The 20,979-nt window shown below is 32.4% G+C and overlaps 1 protein-coding gene across 1 annotated transcript in view; it reads right to left on the bottom strand.

Moving 5' to 3' along the window:
• Nucleotides 1-10: 10 nt before the first annotated feature.
• LOC111641247 (protein rogdi-like) overlaps nucleotides 11-20,979 on the bottom strand; it is a 56,302-nt gene continuing 35,333 nt past the window's right edge. The window contains exons 5-10 of the mRNA XM_023387386.1: nucleotides 18,237-18,320; nucleotides 17,869-17,979; nucleotides 13,197-13,295; nucleotides 10,590-10,718; nucleotides 7,593-7,676; nucleotides 11-870 (exon numbers count right to left, since the gene is read on the bottom strand). Of these exons, the coding sequence (XP_023243154.1) occupies nucleotides 829-870; nucleotides 7,593-7,676; nucleotides 10,590-10,718; nucleotides 13,197-13,295; nucleotides 17,869-17,979; nucleotides 18,237-18,320 (549 nt within the window). The 3' untranslated portion in view covers nucleotides 11-828. The remainder of the gene's footprint in view (nucleotides 871-7,592; nucleotides 7,677-10,589; nucleotides 10,719-13,196; nucleotides 13,296-17,868; nucleotides 17,980-18,236; nucleotides 18,321-20,979) is intronic.

The raw sequence follows: 20,979 nt of genomic DNA, 5'->3' as shown, positions 1-20,979 counted from the left end.
ACTTTTCAATTATCCAACCAACCCCAGTCCCCAATTGAGTCGGATAATTGAGGCTCTACTGTATTAATATATTCAACTAATCTGTTAATTATATTGTAAATATTATCCCAGAATTTTGCGTGTATATTAATAACTATCTATTGTTACAATGTTGCATATAAAACGTGTTTTTATGAAGTTAATATTGAGCTCTTCATACAGCTGTTATCCTTTAAGGATAAAGCTTATCTCTTATTTTTTACAAAAGGAAATTTGACTAGATTATAAAATATATCAAATTATAGCAATTAAATAACTTGCTTTGCATTAAATTAATTTAAAATTTTTATAATAAAAATAAAGATTTAAGATAAAATGCTTAAGTAATATAATTTTGTTCTTTATAAAGATTATGGACTAATATATCTACTTCCTATATTTTAAAACTGTTTACAATTATTACTTTCTTTAATTTACAGATTTTGTATTTTGAACACAGCTTAAAAACCTTGACTTTTAAATATATTGCTTTTTTTCTTTTTATTCTAGAACTACATAACCATCTAATATAATTATCTAGCTAGGATGTAGAATTGTCTAACAATCTGTGATTTTAAACTAGATTCCTTCCAATATGACAGAATAAACAAAATAAATCACAAATTCATTTTCAAATTAGTATTCTGAAAGACTTCTGTTTCATTTGAAACTAACTCTAAACATTTAATAAATACAATTTTATATATATATAATTATAATGATTCATGACTAGATTATAAAAATAACAAATCAAAAACAAAAATATTGGCATTCTGATTAACAAAGTATAATAATATGGACTGTACAGTCTTAAATGTTGTTCATCTCTTTATATTGAGAGAAGACTGATACCTGAAAAATAAAGATACATGTCAATTAAAAAATATAATAAAATGACATATGGTAAATTTTATGCATTTTTGACAAAAGTGAAATATATCTCAATCAATATTCTGACACATTGTGAACAAATGTTTAAGCATAAAAGCTTTGTCTTATAATGTTATATTACAAAATATATTCACCCATGAAAAAATCTGTGTAATTCAAATAGGCATTCAAGTATAGAAATGACATTTTTTCAAATATTTACACTTTAATTTATACTTTGATAATTTATAATAATCTATATAATTACAGGTGAAAAACAATACATATTTAAAGCAGTTGTTTCTTTACATTTCAGTCAAATTCAAATTTGACATTATCCATCCAAAATATCCATTCCCAGTACATAAACATCTTTTAGATGTAAAATAAAACAAAAAATTGTTTTCTGCGAAATTCTGTATCATTATCTGTAAAGCCAGTATAATAAATCCTGATATTAGAAAATATGTACTTGTAGATGAAAATTTATATTTTAGTTAGTCAAGGACATTGAGGCATTTTAATTAAACCTAATGTGACTAATATGTCTACAATATCTAAACTTATTGTATAGTATTCTAGATAATACTTTATTATTGCTCTGTTGTTAATTTTAAAAGCCTTTTTTTGCAGTGAAAAATCTGTTTATGTTAATGTATTTTTTTATTACAGGTTTAATAACCTTTAATAAAAAGGATACTTGTGTGCTAATTTGGCAAATATGATTGCCATATTTTATAATTGGAATTTAATGTCTTTCCTCTGACTATGCATAACGTGCCAGCTAATCAATTAAGGATTTAGTTTCAAACCTAATTTATCAAGAGTAGTATGAATTTGGAAATTGTTTACTAACTCCATTACAGATAAGAGAACCTGACATATCTGAAATGGACTGCTGCTGATAAATTCCTGTAGATTTTTACTTTAATTTGATCTTAGGTCATTCATAATGGAAGGGCTCTAACATCCTTGGCCATCCAGACATCTGAGATTACCTCTAAAAAATCTGACATTACTAACATTGTGTTCTTATTTGGTATAGGCAAGGGACATGTACATGTAGTTAAAGATAAGGCCAGACCTGGAGGTATAGCCTTTTAGGAAGTAAGGAGGGAAGATGTAGTGAGGGAAAGGAGAAGGCTTAGGATGGGAGGATGAAGGAAGGAGAAAGATAAGAAGATAAGAGGAGTTATTCATGGGTACCTGCCGGAGACCACTTAACATATAACAATAATACATAATCCCGCATGGATTGGATATACATTTATATGGTAGGGAGGTGACCGAAGTTAACATTAGAAAGAGTGATACAGAGAGAGATGCCAATAAGAGACCTGTACAAAATGATGGAGGCAATCTAGAAGAGTAATATTATTATTATTTGTGCTATCCTGCCACACCTATTGTATAAGTGCTACACACACAGATAATAAAACAGCATTGGGTAGCTGAACCAGAGGATTCCAGAATAGATGAGAAACCGGTTGGGGCAAAGACCAGGCCTTTGTAAGACCAACCACCCGATGGTACAAATGAGTTTAACCTTAGAACCTAGGTGGGGGTTGTAGGCAGGTAGTTTGCCAGATTAAGCTTATTGACTTAGTAAAATCTTCCATACTTTTGTAAACTGTCTTCCATAAAAACAATTAGGACACAACTGGCCATGTCAACTTTTTCTTCTACAATATTTCAATAATATAATAGTTAAGTTAAAGAATATTCCTAGTTTTAAAGAGGTTTTTTCATCATTTGTTTAACTTGTATTGTCCCTCTAAGTTGGAAGAAGTCAGAGTATTTTTTTTTACTTGTTTTAAAACTAGGAACATTCTTTATTTTTAGTATTTATTAATTATACCAATCCCATTGATTTTAATTATTGAATTTATGTACTTAATATTGTTAACATTTTGAATCTTTTGCCCATTGATCTTAGAGGACAAGGGTTTGCCTTTGGGAATACCATGCTGGAGCATTTGTTGTAATTGATGATTAGGTAATTTTCTTCACTCCATTTGTGCACCTCATTGAGGAGGTTATTCATATAGCACTGGGGAGTTTCATGATTTTGATGAGACAGGAGGATGATCGTGTCATCAGCATACCCCTGTATATAGGGGGTTGCTGCCATGATTAGTGTAGTTGTTTAGATTTAGGATCCCATTTATAAAGGATATTCCAGAGGAGAGGTCCCGACTTAGAGCCCTGGGGCATCCTCTGGAAATGGTGGTCTTGTGAAGAATCTTTCCAGCTTCAATAGCCAGGGCAGTCCTTTCCGTGAGGTAGCTTTTTAGTAAGTTAAAGATGTTGATGGGGCAGTGGGCGGCTGCAAGAATGACCAGAATGGCTGGCTACTGTGCATGGTTGAATGCCCCTTTAAAATTGATGCTGACCATCATTGTGTGCTTACCCACTGTCTTTGCATTTGACAACACCCTCTAAGGCATGATGTGCACCTTTCCCTCTCACAAAACCAAATTGGTTTGCATTGAGAATGTTGTTTTTGTTCGAGTGATGGAGAATCCTGTCTTCCATGAGGACATCTAAAATTTTTCCGATCACTGAGAGGAGAGAAATGGGGTGGTAGTCAGATGGCTTTGTAGGGGGGAGTCGTCGTCTCTTCGGATGAGCTTAACCGAGGCCTCTTTCCAGTTCTTAGGGAAGTATCCTCGGTCTAGGCACTTGTTGAACAAAAGTAGGAAAGTTGTTGGAATGGCTGAGTATGCCTGTTGAGCCATCCTCTAGTCAATAAAGTCAGGACCTGGAGCCTTGTGTTTTTTGATCTCGTTGAATTTTTGAGTGATTTCTAGGACCATGAATGGCCTATTGTATTCCTTGGAGGGGATGTTCATACTCTGCTCCCTCGTGTTCCTATGATGGTTTGTATCATGACTGGGGTCATTAGTGGAAAAGAATTCCAAAAATATGAGCTTGTAGGTGTCTTCAGGAGTGGTGGTATGATGGTGGGAGTTTTGGATGGTAGCAGGAGTGGTTAGAGGCTTCCTTTTCTTAAATATTGTGTAGAAGGGGGTTGTCCAAGGGCCCCTTGAGTTAGAGGCAGTGCAAAATTCCTACCAAGACCTGTTCCTAGAGCAGGTGATAAGGGTTTTATATTCCCTGAATTGATTTAGATACACCTGTTTGAGGAGCATGGTGGAGGGATCAGTTTCCCATTTGTACCACCTCTTTGCATTGCAGATCTTTTTCCTTTTAGTATTAAGATCCCTATTCCACCATGGGGTGGATGGTTTACTTATTTTGATTGTAGTGGCATGATGATGCAGCACGGAGGATTCCCTGGAGCTGCTCAACAGCAAAGATGATGTCCTGGTGGGAGTCACTAGAGATGAGGCCGGTGGGGTCTCAGTGGATTTTTATGAATTCTTGGTAGAGGTCCTAGTTCGTGAACTGTCAGAATTAGATCTCCACTCTCTAAACAACGGTCAGCTACCCACTTTCTGAAATAGCAACGGAGAAAGCTGGATTGATCTGTGCCTTGGCAATCAGAAAATGACAGATCTAAACATCAACTGTTGGACCCTCAAACACCTATCAGCCAGTAACCATACCTATATTTTGACAAGTATTTCAGCCACCGGATTGGTTGACCCAGTCGACCTAAAAATTTACAACTCTACTCACTGCATAGCCCTTGGGTCTTGCACTGGGCTATGCCAGACAGAGGATTTAGAGTTGAAGTCTCCACAGATTAACAAGTGGTGAGAAGAAAGGGTATTGATGAAACCTCTAACTCCTGTAAGGAGGTGTAAATGTTGCAAAAGGGTGGGGCATAAATATTGAGGACAAATAAGTAATGGGAGTTGTAGCTAATCCTGATAGTGGTGATGTAGATGCTACAGCAGTGTGTGATCAGTTGGGTGTTGAGTTTTTCATTGATGACCACCTGATACGGACTGGCTTCCAAATTATCAATGTTCCAAGTGTATATCTTACCCCTGCCCAGCATTGCCACCTTGTTGCCAAATAAGTAAGGTTCCTGAAAAACAAGGATATCAACCTCCTTCTCAACAATCATCTGGACAGTGTTGGAAGAGGCTGCCTTGCATCTTTGGAGGTTGATCTGTAGGATGTTTAGCGTTTCTTTCAGACTGACCTGAACAACGACCCAGTGCACAGTGTCTTGTATGTTATTATCCATGATGGAGGGAGAACAAAAGGTGTTTATTCATAATGAGTTCCTTGTACCTGGTTACTTTTGTACCTTTTCAATATGTAATAGCTTTTATCAAAGGCATTGTGGTCCATTTGTACCAGAAAACAAGGCGGTTCAGTCTTATTATGCTGAGTGCAGTTGGGATTCTTTTATAAATTTGGGCATTCTTTAAACTTATGCCTTTTTGAACAGTTACATCATCTCTGCCTCTCCATACAGTTGTGCAAGGTATGCCCAAAATCCGAGCAGTTGAAACAGCAGGTGACTGAGATGTAGTCATCCAGTATGATGGAGCTCCATTCAATATAAACCTTCTGAGAATGCATCAGTATGTTTCTAACACCTGGTGACACATTTAGAATGACATGACTGGAGTGGGGATTTCCCAAGTTAAAGCTGTGATTGAGGGTAGTGCTTTTAATAAATTCTTCTTGAGAGATCTGTACTTGAATGTGCTTATTCTGAGAATGAATGTCCTGAATTAGTGCTTTGTCATCTGTTCTGTCAAGCACATTAAACAGGATGACCTTTGGCAGCTTTTTATTCTGTTCAATCATCTTGACTCTTGAAAATAATTCGTTGTAAGATTTCAAGGCAGCTTTCAGGGTTTGCAAATCCGAGTTGTCGTGCACCTGTATTTTAATGTCCCCGCTTGGAGAGGTCTTACCCTCTTGACCTTTACTCCTAGTTGTTTTGGATCAACATGGGTTTGGAGGACGTGTATAGATTCTTCTGGTATAGGAACTGGTTAGTCTAGTTCTGTAATTGCCAAGATAATGATGATGTATGTTTCATTCCTGGGATTTTGAATTCCCTCTAATTTTGCAGAGTTTTCGGTTATCAACTTGGTTGTCTTGTTCATGGATCTTAGATTTCTATTTACAACTTCGGAGAAAGATCCCCTGTTTAGTGGGGGCCAGAGTTGGTGAGGTCCTTAACCCTTAGAGCCAGGATCATTCTGAATATTTGGTTTGCAGCAGCGTGCATCTTCACTGTTGCCTCTCTGGCTAAAGCCCATTCTTCTCTTTTGATAGAATTGTTAGTGTTAGGTAGGATGCAGTTTAGGATAGTGTCCAACTTCTCATTGATCGAGGTGATAAGTTCCTCCTCGATGAAACTGTGATTCAGGGTATCTTCTGGGTTTACCTGACATGATATAGGAATGGCAGTACTTCTGGGTGACACACACAGAAAGCAACTCACTACTAAGAGTTGTAAACATAAACACTTGTCCTGGCTGAGGGTGAAGCCTAGTGCAGCTTCCCTGATTAAGGAGCTAATGCTGGAAAGTATAACAGATGTAAAAGTCCATGCCGAAAGACACTGCCTTAATGGTGAGAGCTTGCCAGAACTGATTGGAGAAGCAGTTATCGAAAGTCCTAACAATTGGACGAGGGTTGGTTAAAAGGATTGGGAGAGCTGCTGAGAAACTCAAACGTGCCAAATGGCTACCAGACCATGTTGAGTAGAACAATGTCCTTTGTTTGGTCCCAAAATTTCTGATCACGATATTGTTGTTAATAACAGTCATCCATATATTAAATTAACAGAGGAGAAAGGTCCACACCAACAATATATAAACATCGACATATACAATGAACAATGTGAGAGAGACTTGCAGTAATCCAACTTTGTCCGAAAAATCGGAACTCGCTTTAATGATGATCGATTAAGAATTTTAGTACTCACGAAGAGTGCTTGCTTTCCTGGTTTGAGCGATGCTGAATATTCCCCCTCTGACACCCATTATTATCACAAAGACTCAATCGATTCGCAGAGCCAATACACAACACTACTCGTTGAACCCGCCTAGATGGCGCTCTCTGTACACAGGCAAAGGACAGTCAGAAGATACAGATGAAAATTAAATTGTACAATATGTTTTACCAGGTAATCTGATAAAAAAGGATACTGAGAAGTCAGATTTGGCATCATCATCAGCCAGTATTGTTTGACTCACTCAACCAGTATTGTTTTCCAAATGCTCAAGTGCAGCAATATCTGGAAATAATAAATTATTGCAACACAGAATTTTCATACTGGAAAATTATACTATAATATTAAGTGACTATTTAAGCAAGAACTCTTTGCGGGCACAGATGATTTTGGATATAATGTTTACAAACCTTTTAATTAATGTGATGGTCTAAGATATTTGATTGTACTTAAAGTGCTGTCCATTAGCTTCTTATTTATTTAGTGTTTGAAATGTTTACAGCTGAAGTGCAAGAAGCACTTCAGCTGTAAACATAGCATACTTGTAGCATGTTGCTAACAAGTATGGCTGGCAGAATCATCTAACTTTTTATACTACTTCTTGCCTATATGTTTTTATTTGATTACCTATTTTTTCTAGGCAGAAATTCTGATGACAGCATCTTAAATATTGCAAAAACATTCAGGTATGTCAAAGAGCTTCATTTTTAAAGAAAATAATATATTTTTTCTTAAAATTTTAAATGCTTAAAAACTTGATTTACAGTTCTGTAATAAAATATACTTGAAATAAAATTTTAAAACACACACTTACTTTATCTTTCAATTGTTGGCAGAGTTGAAGACCGACTGAGAATAAAATAAGGGCTTCATTTAACCATGGAACGAATGATTCGGCCTAAGGATAAATTATATTTTCAATTTCATTAAAACTAACAATTCTAATACATATTCAATGAACTTTTATTTTTTAATTTTTCCAAAAATTTCAAAATCCAATATCTAATGTGAACAATAAAAAGTGGTACTGTAATAAATAATCCATTTTGAGTAGAATATATTTTCTTCTAGTGAGCAAAGATGGGTTCAACCTCTAATTACAGAGCAATTCAAACATCTGGTTTTAGAAGACTATTCTACTGTACTCAGAAAATAGGAGTTAAAGTTTAAGGATGTCCATCCCTTTAAATGCAGTGCCATGCTAATTTGAATATTGAGGAGTGCATACAGTGATGCCAGATTTGACTAATTTGCAGAAAATATGGCTCCTTTTAAAAAATATTTTCTACTTTTTCAAACAATTGTCAACAGAAAAAAAATCATGGATTTGTTTTAGCTTCTGTTTTGTTTAACCACTCTGATATACTGTTCAATACTTAACAAAAATGGCAAATATTGTCTCCTTCTCATTTTGAAAATCATTTAGAACATTAAATTATATTTCAAATTAATTTACAAAAACAAATTAGAGATATCGATTGCCTATTAAGTCTTAGTTCTCTAAATTATACAACCTTTACTTTGAGTCCAAAAATTGTTAATATGAATTTTCAATAAAGTGAATTAATACAAATCCCTAGGGAAACAGTAGATGACTGTAGTGTAAGAGACTGATCTTATACATAAATGCAAATTGATGGAAAGAATTTGCAGACATGCTAGGGCTATTAACATCAGTATTTTATGCAAGATCAAAGGTGCACAGGGATACCATTTTTGGCATCATTTTCTTGTTTCTAACAAGTATCCCTCGTCTAAATTCTATGCAGGACACCATGTAGTTTGAATATCTGACAATTTGTAAGTTTAACTATTTACAGAATATATCAAAAATTTTTATATTGCAGAGAGATGATTAACAAAAACTGATTTTTTAAAAAACTAATGATGGATTCTCAAGAAAATTTATTTGGGAGGTTTAATCGCATTTTATTTTATATTGATACAGAATAAGAAAGGGGTTGGTAAAAAAGCAAGAAACATAGGGACCCTTAAAATATCGGGATGACATTTGGTTTTCAGTATATCTTTAGTATAACATTCAATGGTAGTGAATATGACACAAAGATATACCAAAAACCAAATGCCATCCCGATATACATCCCGGCTGATTCTAATGACCCATACAACTACAAAATGGCAGCTTTCAGAGTGCCTATCAAAAGGGCCTACACACAGTGTAGCAAAGAACAAGACCAATGGAGGGAAATAAGGAAAATAGCAGAAATTGCTGAAAGTCACAGCTACAATTAAGGCCTAATATATAGAATGGAGTCCCAGAAAAGGATCCACAAGATACATCTCCCTACTATATAGCTATAACATATGAGCATCCTATGCAGTCCCTATATCAAGAAATTGAGGCTTATACTAATGCAAAAATAGCTTACAGACGTAAGCCAGATACATTCGGCATATTAAGAAATGAGAAAGATTGGGACAAAATCAAAAGAACACCAGGAGTATATAAAATCCTGTTAAAGGATAAAAGATTCGATAGAGACCTCATATATATCTGAAACAATACCTTTGTGAGCACAAAACAGACATCGAAAAAAAGAAAAGCAATACCGCCGTAGCAATATATGCCAACGAAAATGATTCAACAAACCCGACATATAAACCAACTGTGAAATCTAGAGGCATTAGAAGTTTTTAAAGCAGACTGCAAAGGCCTGTCAATCAATTTTAAAGAAGAAAAATCAAGTATCAAGAGCATGGCAGGCCATTTATGATGCAACGCTGTAACAACTGACGCAGACGCACATCGTTTGGAGATTCAAATTTTGAAATTTAAAAAAATAAATTCCGAAGATAGAAGCATTGGAGACCTGAACGGTTAAAAATCAGAAATGCACCAGAAAAACTTGTAGAACACCTGATGAAGACCCTAGAAATAGGTCAAAAACATTTGTGTTACATTTTTAGTAGTAACTGCAAAGCTATACAAGGTTTGTTAAAATTTGCTAATACATTGTATTAGCAAATTTTAACAATGTCAAGTATGTTCTAGAATATATATGACTTATAAAAGTTGACCATTATTAGGTAGTATTATTCAAGACAAAAATTAGATGACTCAGATAGTGGTCTAATCCTAAGTTTGGTTTGATTTATTCAGTTATGACAATGGAACACATGGGTGATATGCTGAAGAGGAAATCGCTCCCATGAGGTCTTTTATGAGAAACTCTAACTGGCCCTTATTTAGGTGTTACTAACATGAAAAAAACCAGAAAACTCCACTTGGCCTGCCTGTTGGTCGTGAGTTTGTGCCTTTACCAACTACCAGTGTTCAGTGGTTTCATCCATTTGGCCACTGGTGGGGACTCTAATCCTAGGATCTACTACGTAGGTCACTTTAAACTTAAAGGAGGAGGGTACTTCAAGGAAAAAATTTTTTATCAATGCAGTTTTGTACTTTTAGTAATACATGTAAGATATATTATGGCACTGTTTGGTACTGAAATACCTGCATTTGGTGACACCGTTGAGGTGTCATTGTAGTACCCCAGGTGAAATCACTGTACTAGGTCACAAAGATGATTAAAAATCCTTGATTACAGAAACTTTTTCTCTGCAATTTAGTCTGTAGAATTGAAATTAACTTACTTTACATTGAAGGAAAAAATATTTTGAAAAACCAGCACGCAATGCTCTGTTTCACATTTGTGTTGTTTTGTCTTGCCAAAACCAAATTGCTGTGTAAAGTGATATATTTCTGAGAAATATTTGAGTAAGTATATATGGTAAATATAATTCTATTATCTATTGATATATAAAATGGATATGAAATATAAATGTTAAATACCTGCAAAACATCAAATTTTGTTTGTCCTTGTGAATCTTTTTGTATGTGATAGACAGCAATCACCAACTTGTGAGACTGAATATAAAAACTGACGGCCAAATCGAGCGGAAGAGGTGGTTGAAGCGATTTCTGCAAAATGAATCAATGAGTTGCATTATAAAAATATGAAGTTTCTATCAAAGGATAATTTATGTAAGAATGAAAAATAGATATGGTATAAATTTGCTTAAGAAATGACCTTATTGTACATAATACTCAATTTGGTTTGTTTAAAATAGAGAATTAGTTATTGCTCAAGATATTCTTAACCAGCCATAAAACAAATTCCAAAATGTTTATAAATTTCAGTCATTAACTCACATGTTAAATTTGTGTATACATTTAATTAATTTAATACATTAGTTGGTTGATTACTTGAAGTATTAGTCTTATTTACAAGAATGATTTTCAATTTTTTGGACTTGTAACAGACTTGAAAAATTATGTAAAGGTTGATAGCATGATTTTTCAAGTGATCAGTTTGTATTTAATAATATGGACCACTTTATTATTAAATATTAGAGCCAACTGATAAATCAATTATAAAGCTATTTTCAATCAAAATCAAAGCATCTACATGTTGTTCAAAATATTAACATTAATCTGCAGTTAGTTGCACTGACAGGAATTTTTTCCTTTTTTTCAATATTTCTTTCAGCTTGAAATATGAAACCTGCAAATCTCTTATAATCTCCAAGGTTTTTCTATTGCTTTTGTTCATGTTGAAATCACAATGAGTGTTTACTTATCCTATTTTAACTTAAGCAAAAAAGAAAAATCCCTTCTCATCATTGATGATTGCCACAGTCAATCTATTGTTAAACATTAATACCTAATTATAAATTATTTACATTAAATTACCCAGAGTAAGATAGTTGTAATAACATTCTTTCAAAATCTTGGAGTCTTTTGATACCAACTCCATAAATCCATCAATGCATTTTAATTCCTTTTTACCACTATGTCCGTAATTAACATTTTATTTTTTTGTTTTTACATTGTCTACTTTAAAAAAGAGAGAGAAATAGATTTGAAAGACAATTAATGAACATATTTATAAAAAAAACAAGGTAATAGAATTACAGATAATTTAGGAAGAGAAATTACCCAATCATGGAACAATTTCATTTATAGAGGAGGTTATGGATCGAAAAGTTTTAAAACAGAAGTAACAGCAAAAAAGAAAATAAGAATATGATGAGGCATAGAACAGAAAAAAAAAACAGTCAAACCAGATCAGTTAGTAAAGAATTTTTCATATTTTGTACAAAACTTAATTTTTTTTAATAGTTTTATCCCTTTATACAGGTGTGAATTAGAAAATGTTACAATAATTACATTACATTTTCTTTACTGTCCACTATTAATATACCACTAATACAACATATCCAAAAAACTGAGTGTAAGTAATTTTTGCTTTATCTTATCTCACATATTGTTGGATGTAATATCATTGTTTAAAAATTTTTATACAGTTGTTATAGAATGTTATAAACCTGCTGACTCGGGTCTACAGGTCCAAAACAAGCAAAAAGAGTGTACAGATGAAAGTAAAGATATTTTGTTTGACTTTTTGACTAAGTCCTAGTTATGAACAAGGTCCAAGTAGAAAACAAAATATTTTGTAATTACCTAGCAAACAACTGTTTTTTAAATCTTTCTCTCTATTAGAGAATAAGAACAATTAGAAATTCTTAGGATATGTGGAAATAATTAAATTTAAAACAAGTGACAATCAGAGGAAAGTTACAGAAAAGTCTTGACAGGAATTTTCCAATTTTATTGCATAAATGCTCTTTTATGTTGAAGTCATGTGGCTACTAAAATTATTTGTGTTATATATATAACACAATCTTTTCTATGATAGTTGGCCAATACAAACTTCTGAACACTGTTGATAATATATAGAAGTACATTTTATTGAATTAAACTTTGTCATTTTAATTTTTTATCTTGCAACATGCTAACTGAAAAACTACTGATAAATAAAATAAGGTCTTATTATACTGTATATGATATTCTTAATTTATATTTTTTATTTAAAATAAAAAATATAAATTATTGCAGTCAGAAAGATGTTATAAATTTTGGGTTATATGACTGAAATTTATAATATAAAGCATTTCAAACACTGTTAAAAACAATAAATGATGATTTGCATATGTCCTAAAGAAACTATGTTGAGTAATAAGGAATTATTAAGATCACAATTTATACTATTTTTGTCGAATGATGACGACATTAATAAAAATGTTTGATTTTTTTTGTGTTAGTGTATTTTGTCTGTAAAATTTTAGAAATTTTATAATTTACATTTAGAGAAAATTACTTATTTAATGTCATTTCTATAAAATGACATCATGATCATCTATTGAGATAGATGATCATTATGTCATAATTGTAGGTAGTTGTTGGTTTGGAGATAGATACATTCTCTACAACAAATAAAATCTGTTGAACCTCTCCTATTATTCAATTCTTGAAACTTATTTATGACAATAAATTAGTGTCATTAAAATACTTATTAGGTGTAAATTAAAATATATGAAAGAATTTCTAAAAACGAACCATATTCCTACTGTTCTGTAAATCATCCATGGTCCTCTTTTTAGGTACAATTAAGCTCGTTCTACCACGCTGTAAACATCCCATCAAGCTATTTATCATCTGCAATTAAAAAACTTTATGAAGATAATTTGAACATCAATCAAGATACCTAAAATCATCATCTGACTGATCTTTATAGCAGTCAGTAACAAAATTGCTGTCTAATAGGTAATGATACCAATGTCAAATGATTATCATCATCATCTACAGGATGTCTGTTAAGTCATGCACCACAGGCAGATTGTAATGTAATTGATTTTTCCATTACAGGATAATGTTGAGGCAGAGACCAATCTGATGGTCAGCTATTGCTGTAACGTGAGATAGAAGAGAAGTTCAACTGCAACATCCATAGTGAGCACCAATTTTGCACACTGCTATTGGATGACGGATCCTCTTCAAGTGTTTGGGTCAGCCAAAAGATGTAATTAACACATGTTATGAGTTCTCATAAATCTCTGTGCTGCTCTAAGATTAGTAAAAACAGCATTTGTCATATCCTCAGGGCCCACATCTTGTTTCACTCTGACTAATGACATCTTGCAAAGTATATGGATCACCCTTCTAAATCTCAAATGCCGTTCTGTTACAGTTCTGTTGCATACAAAGATATCACCCGAAAAACTATTTTACCTATGGTGTTTGACTTATGGGACACCCTGTAGATCTAATATATGCTATTATTTTCCTCATACTCTTACACTTCTTAACCTCTTCAAACCAGATTTTTATTCAGTAACAACAAATATAAATATTGTTAGATTACAATTACTGTTTACAAAATTTTTATTTGTGTGACATAGTTCTTTCAAATAAGTTGGCATTGATGTAAATAAACATGCCACTTTGCCTTCTGATAGGTCTGTTTGAAATGCACTTTGGCTGATATTCATCTGATAACTGATTTCTCTACATTACTAAAATTATTCAGAACTATGTTTAGGATGAAGGAATACATAAATATATCCCTCTTGAATCAATCTCTTCATATATTAATATACTAGCAGGTAGGGCTGGCATTGCTTGGGCAAAAGTAACGATAGTGAAGATTAAGATTATTATGTTATAGTCAACCTTACCCGTTTTCACAGAATGCAAGAATTGGGTCCCCCGTTTCCAGACTAATTAGAGAAATTTTAGTTGGGTTAAAAATATTTTTGATTTCCTGCAAAAACAGAAAAAAACTGCATCTGCGTCTTGCACATTGCTTTCTCTTAACAATTCCATTGTTATGTGACACTTCTATTGTTGATGGAAGTGTTAAGCCTTAATCCTGTCCCTCTCCCCTGGGGGGGAAATTTCGAAAAATCCCTTCTTAGTGTGCATTTTCGTGACGTACCCTAACTGTGTACAAAATTTCAACTTTCAACTCCTAACTGTGAGATTCACCAAGGATATAGGTAGATTCCCTATATCACTTACTGGCCACGATCGTGAGATCGGTTCTCTAAAGTTTCAGATCTCTAGATCTGATCTCAAATATTTCATAGGAGAGCGATAACCGCTAGTTGAACTTCGCAGATCCTGACAAGCATCTGCGAAGTTCAGATGCTTGTCAGGACTGACACCAGTTTGTCAATTAAGTTCTGCGGACAAACACGCGTATGAGATCTGATTCGGTCACACAACAAGAAACATCCAATTAAAAACGAATAATAAATTTAATAAAACAAGAAAATAAATTCATACAAAAATGTGGATAAACGAGAGATAGAATTACCACAAATAACCTACAAATCGGGAGATAGCTATATTTATCTCCTACCCAATTCGCGATCGAGAGAGAGAGAGCTCACAAAATCGTTATAAAACATACAATCTGTTTTAGTTGTCGTTCGTCTTCTTCTCTGTAGATAGGTCACTTTGGAGATAAAGTTCATTTACTTCTTCGTATTGGGGATCAATATGTGCACAAATTCAAAGTATATTTACTAAGTTCCCCTTTAAGGGCGTTGGTCATCAGGAGGAAAACTGTGTGGAGTTTGGACGCTTTCAGATCTGTCCCTGAACTCCCCGAATTCGGACTGATTTCCCTTATATCTCAAGATTTTCGACCAATCATCTGCTTGAAATTCGTTCATGTGAACGGATGAAAAGGGGAATCAAAGAGGGGGTAGATAGTTCCCATCTGAGCGAGATTTTTAACGGATAAGGGAAAAACAAAGGATGTACGACTTCCCTTAAAGGAAGTAACATCTGTTATCTATCTTTTCCCACGTCCAAAACACTAGTTTTTCACAAAAATGAAGTAATATTTTGTGTCAATATTCTAACATTATTAAATTAGACTCAGGGCCTTTCGGGTCTCACATAACCATTTGGGCCCTGCACTTATTATTATTATTATCATTATCAACTCGTCTCAATTATATACATATAGATAAGTCTTTGGAAGAATTGGAAACAAAAGAATTCTGAATAACAATACCTTGAATAAAAATTTCTAAAGTGTATTAACATTGACCAAAACTCTTGTGTGCAGCATAAGGATATACATCCAGGGGCTTTGGATAGTCACAACCGTGTTGACATTTGAACTTGCTGAGCAGATTTTGTGGGACAGAAATCCTCTAAATTTGATCTAACTGTGGGCCACTGAGGAAAATCCAATGTCAAACACTTTGTATATCTTGAAATATGGATCTATGACTTATATAAGAAGAGAACAGTTCAAGAAAGATCAAGTCAGCAAACGTTTCAAGCAGGCAAATTTTTTAAGTTGCCTGCTTGAAAAATCATTATAAAAGATTAATTACAGCCAGTTTTATTTTTTCCACTAAAGGTATCTTATGCACTATGTAGCAGAGATATCAGAGACTTATCACACTGTTACTGTGGACATCAAAATGACATTTCTGTAGTTAGACTGCAACTTTATTTCTGGTATGTATTTTGGTCCTAAAAACCCTCTTCAGCCATATATGAATAAAATAGATGTCTAAAAGTAAAACATGGGTCTCAGACCTTTCAAATAACTATTAACTTTGATCATGGGTTGTTGTTAAAATCTAACAAGAAAATAATATAATATTTAAATAAATTGAAAAGGGAAATTTTTGTGTCATTATTTAACTTATCATAAAGAATATTTTGAGTGATCTAAAGAAATTATTAAAAAGTTGTGATATTAAAAAGAAGGATATTGAATATATATTAAAAAAATAAGAAATGTAGAATTCTTAAATTTTCTATAAGAGTTGAAACTCATAAACAACCCATTGGACATTGGTGGATATCAAAAATTATGTATGACCTTTAACAATAACTAAAAAGAATCGTAGATGTTATTAACACTGAAACAAGAATTTGCTAACAGAGATAAGTTCTTAGATAATACAGTAAAGCATCGATTATCCAAAATTGGGGACGGGGGTTGTTCAGAAAATTGATCTTTCAGATAACCAATTACATACGAAAAAATATATTATTCATATAATATATCCCATGTTTAAATTTTTCTCTGTTGCATGTCACTTTGCGTTGAATTTTTGTCAATGTTAAGCCTAACGAAAATTTTTATAATAATAATCGTGGTTATTGTGTCGTTAAAAATTATTTCTTTATTTTGTACAAACAAAATAAATACATTGAAAAATATAAAAACCAAAAAAATTATACTTTAGAAGTTAATCTAGTATGAAAAATGTTCAATTCGGCACAACACAGTCCAACTGGAATGCTTTCGGATAGCCGACACTCTACTGTATTAATAGTTTAGTTATATTACCTAATTATAAAATGGCTTCATTTGATGTAAAATGTTTGTACCTGTTGATTACATATGATAGAGAATATGTTAAATAGTCTAGGTCTTACATCAAATTTACTATGAATAGTTATATTTATAATAATTACTTTGGATACAAAAATAAATATTACAGACAGAGATGGGTTCTTGTATAGGTCTTAAATGATAAATATTCATCAAATAATAATATACTAGGCATAATTTTCTTAATCATTATGTAGATGATTACCTCATTGTATATAAAACAGACTCTCTACAAAATAAAACTTGCCTAAATGGAAAATAAATCTTGGAACAGAATAATTTGCTGCATAGAATACCAGACTATTTAAGGAATTAACTGCATAACATATACCAAATTCCATTTTATTTGAGTTAATAGCTGCCAAGTTCTAAATAATAATAAATCTCATAATTTACCAGTTTGAATCTAAATTGATTTCTCAATGGCAAGAGTTACATTCTATTGATTGTCTCTATTAAGCTGGTACTTTCATTGTCTAAAAAATAACTGGAAATACCAAACCACTGTTTCTCTCCAACTCTCTAGATCAGTTAATTAATTAATAAAAACACATAACCATGGGCAAATGGGACTTGTTCAAGCACACAGAAAATATGTGAACTGGTGCCAGCACTCATGAATATAATAAGACCAGCAGTACTGATGCCTCTGGAAATTTTCCAATGGCACAATCTGCCTCAAACTTAACCCAGTATAGTTTGCATTCTGTTTTAAACAGGTTTTACTATATCTATCAATAATAAATATGAACTTACTATGGACTTCTACAACATTAGAACAAATAATTTGATTAGACAATGTTAATATTCTGCAAAAAAATCATATTTTAAAACTATTATAGTTGCCAATACTATCTGTACCTGTATAACTTCTTCTGCCGATTTGAAATTAAATTTTCCATTCTCAGCTATGCATGGATAAGAAGAGAAAAGATGGAGTGCTGCCATTAGGTGATTTCCGGCATCCTGAATCTATAAAAAAGTTTTCAAATAAATACTTTTAATGCAAAAACTAATACTCACAAACACAAACTAGACAATTTGTTATCTACTTTGCCAATGATTTATCAATTAAAACGATATTTTATCATAAGCAAAATTCACATTATATATAAATATGAATATGAATAGGAAAAAAAAATATATGGTCATAGATTAGACATAAAACAAGTAACATTGTTTAACACACAGTTATTGAAGTTTGAGAGAATATTGTGGGGGATGCTCACCTGTTGAAGTTTCCACTGACAGTCATTTTGCACAATGGTCCGATGAGACGGATTAGAATGTTTGTATATTTTGAGTTTTATATCCTATGCAAAGATTGAAAATGACCTTTAGAAAAACATACAAATTTAAAAATAACATTAAAAAATTTTTTATTCTATTCAATAAAAACAACTTATGATTCAAATTAGTGTTGAAAACTTTTATAAAAAGATTTCTTGGTAAATAAAGAAATCGGACAATAATAAAACCTATTTGGAGACATTTTGGCTAATTAAATATACAAATGCTACATAATTTGAACTAAAGGCATGTTATCAAGTTACTATCTTGTATTAAATTTAACTAGAATATTGTGCAATTTATATTGTATTAAATTAGAATATTCTGGAATAAAAAATTGATCAAGAACAGGACTATAACCTGCAACTCCCAATTACCGTGCAGTTGTGTTGCCAATTAATTATGTTACTTGGATCTCCGTCTGATCTTTGCTTCCAGACCAATTAATTTAGAAGATATAATCATTTTGACACTTGCCAAAATTTAGCCATTAATAAATCTGGCTTGTTATTTAATTAGTAATATAATTTGGACTTGGTTTCTCATATGACATATTTACATAAATTGTAAAGTCCCAAGGATTAATTAACTTATTCAAATATTAATGACCATACAAATAATTCTGGAATAAGTTAATTAATCCTTGGGACTTTACAATTCATTTAATTAAATATGTAAATTGCAATGAATTCCCAACTTTCCAATTTATAACTAGTATCAATTTTCTATTATCAGTATATGAATTGATGGATTAAGAATGCAATGCATTAAATATATCAGTTAATCGCTTGTTAATTGTTAATCATACTAATTGATTCTACCAGTGTTTAATCATCAATTGGCAATTAATTCCTGAATAATCAGAGGAATCAGTAAATAATCATTCCATTGGAAAAACACCATTGCTTTTTAAATTAAAAATTATTAAAGTAACATTAAAAAATTAAAAATGTTTAAAGAAATGATAACTTTATTATTAATAATGGTTCAAGATAATCATGGCAGCATATCAAATTCCATTAAAACTGCTGGCTTTCTGCATCTGTTTTTACATTGAAAATGTTAGGTTGGTGGTACAGTAATAAATTTTTAGAAATAAGTTTCAATCTCATTTGTAGCCAATCATTACATCTGGCCAATTCATTTTTGACATCATATACCTATTTTTAAAAGAAATTTTTTGTTTTTATTTTGTACAAACAAAATAAATTATTTCTTTATTTTGTACAAACAAAATAAATATATTGAAAAATATGAAAACCAAAAAAATTATACTTTAGAAGTTAATCTAGTATCAAAAATGTTCAATGTACTGTGATTTGGTCCTAACCAATTATTTGCCAATTATTTAATATTGTTTTGTTAACTACAATGCATTTGAAAGGATATCAGATGTGTGGAAGTAATTGTGACATAAGTCAATTAATTTATCAATTAATACTGACTGTAATGGAAAAACATAATCAACAGAAATATTAGTCACTGCATCTATTTGATCAGAATGGCATCAGTATAGAATTGCCAAGAAAGTGTGTAGTCTACATTAAAAAAGATGATATTATGGAAATGATGAATGGCTCATGGTGGCTCATTTAACTACAAATAACCAGAAACTAATAGTAAAAGTAAGATTCTACTATAATTTCAAACAATGAAACACTTAAATATAAACACTTTGTATATGTTACTGTGAAAGACCGAAATTAGTGAATGTCAATACTCTCTGGTGAATGTCGACACATACAAAATACGTCGGTGAAAGACCGAATATTTGGTTATATTATTATGCATTCGAACAATCGCCGGTGTATGTCGACAACCACAGATAAGCTTTGGTGGAGGTCGAAACGACACCCAAGAAGCCGACGTCGACAGAGAGGCGATAGTCTGTCATCAAATCCTTTGTGGGTAGCCGGAGGTAGGACAAGGTCATACCTCTTTTCCCAGCAACGGTTTGGTGAAAACCACTTTGTCACTGAATGGCGTTTTTGTTCTTTTGATCCCGTGCAATGAGGATTGGTTTGTCAGGTCAAGTGGCGGAGGATGAGAGGGGTTGTTGGTAAGGCATCAGCGATATCCAAATAAAAGACACCATTAACAGATCAGTTCCTAATCACGCAATAATGTAATCTGTTCGTAATTTCTAAAGAAGACTTACTTTCCATAGATGAGATTTCTTCTCAAGAAATATTGCTGAGAGAAGCAGCTGAAGCTAATTCGAAAAGTGGAGGGCAAGGCTATACACGCTGTCATTGCAAAAAGAAGTTTTCCACAAATAAATGCAGTTGTAAGAGAAAGGGACTTTTGTGCAATTCAAAGTGCCATAACAATTTAAGTTGTTGCAGTAAATAAGATTGTATAACATTAATCACATATTTATGTGTATTGTTATTCAAAGAAAATCACAGTACTGTACATTCACAGAACAGTACATTCTAAATCATTAAAGAAAATAATACAAATATTATTATTATTGTATTATTTTCTTTAATGATTTAGAATGTACTGTTCGTTTTAGGTTCAACAGTTTATTTACATGTGCTGTTACTAAAGCTTTCTCCTATTTTGACATATTAAAAAGTTGCATTTTTGTCTTAACATAATAAAAATATTTTTATTCAACATTCACCATCAGTGCATGCTGAATGTCGACATTTGCCGGTGTAAGTGAGAAATAATGAT

This window comes from Centruroides sculpturatus, unplaced genomic scaffold (assembly GCF_000671375.1).
Source record: "Centruroides sculpturatus isolate CEXI.00-Female unplaced genomic scaffold, Cexi_2.0 scaffold1475, whole genome shotgun sequence".
Lineage (NCBI taxonomy): Eukaryota > Metazoa > Arthropoda > Arachnida > Scorpiones > Buthidae > Centruroides > Centruroides sculpturatus.
The sequence above is the reverse complement of the archived record's forward strand: the minus strand, read 5'-3'. Positions and strand labels throughout refer to the sequence as shown.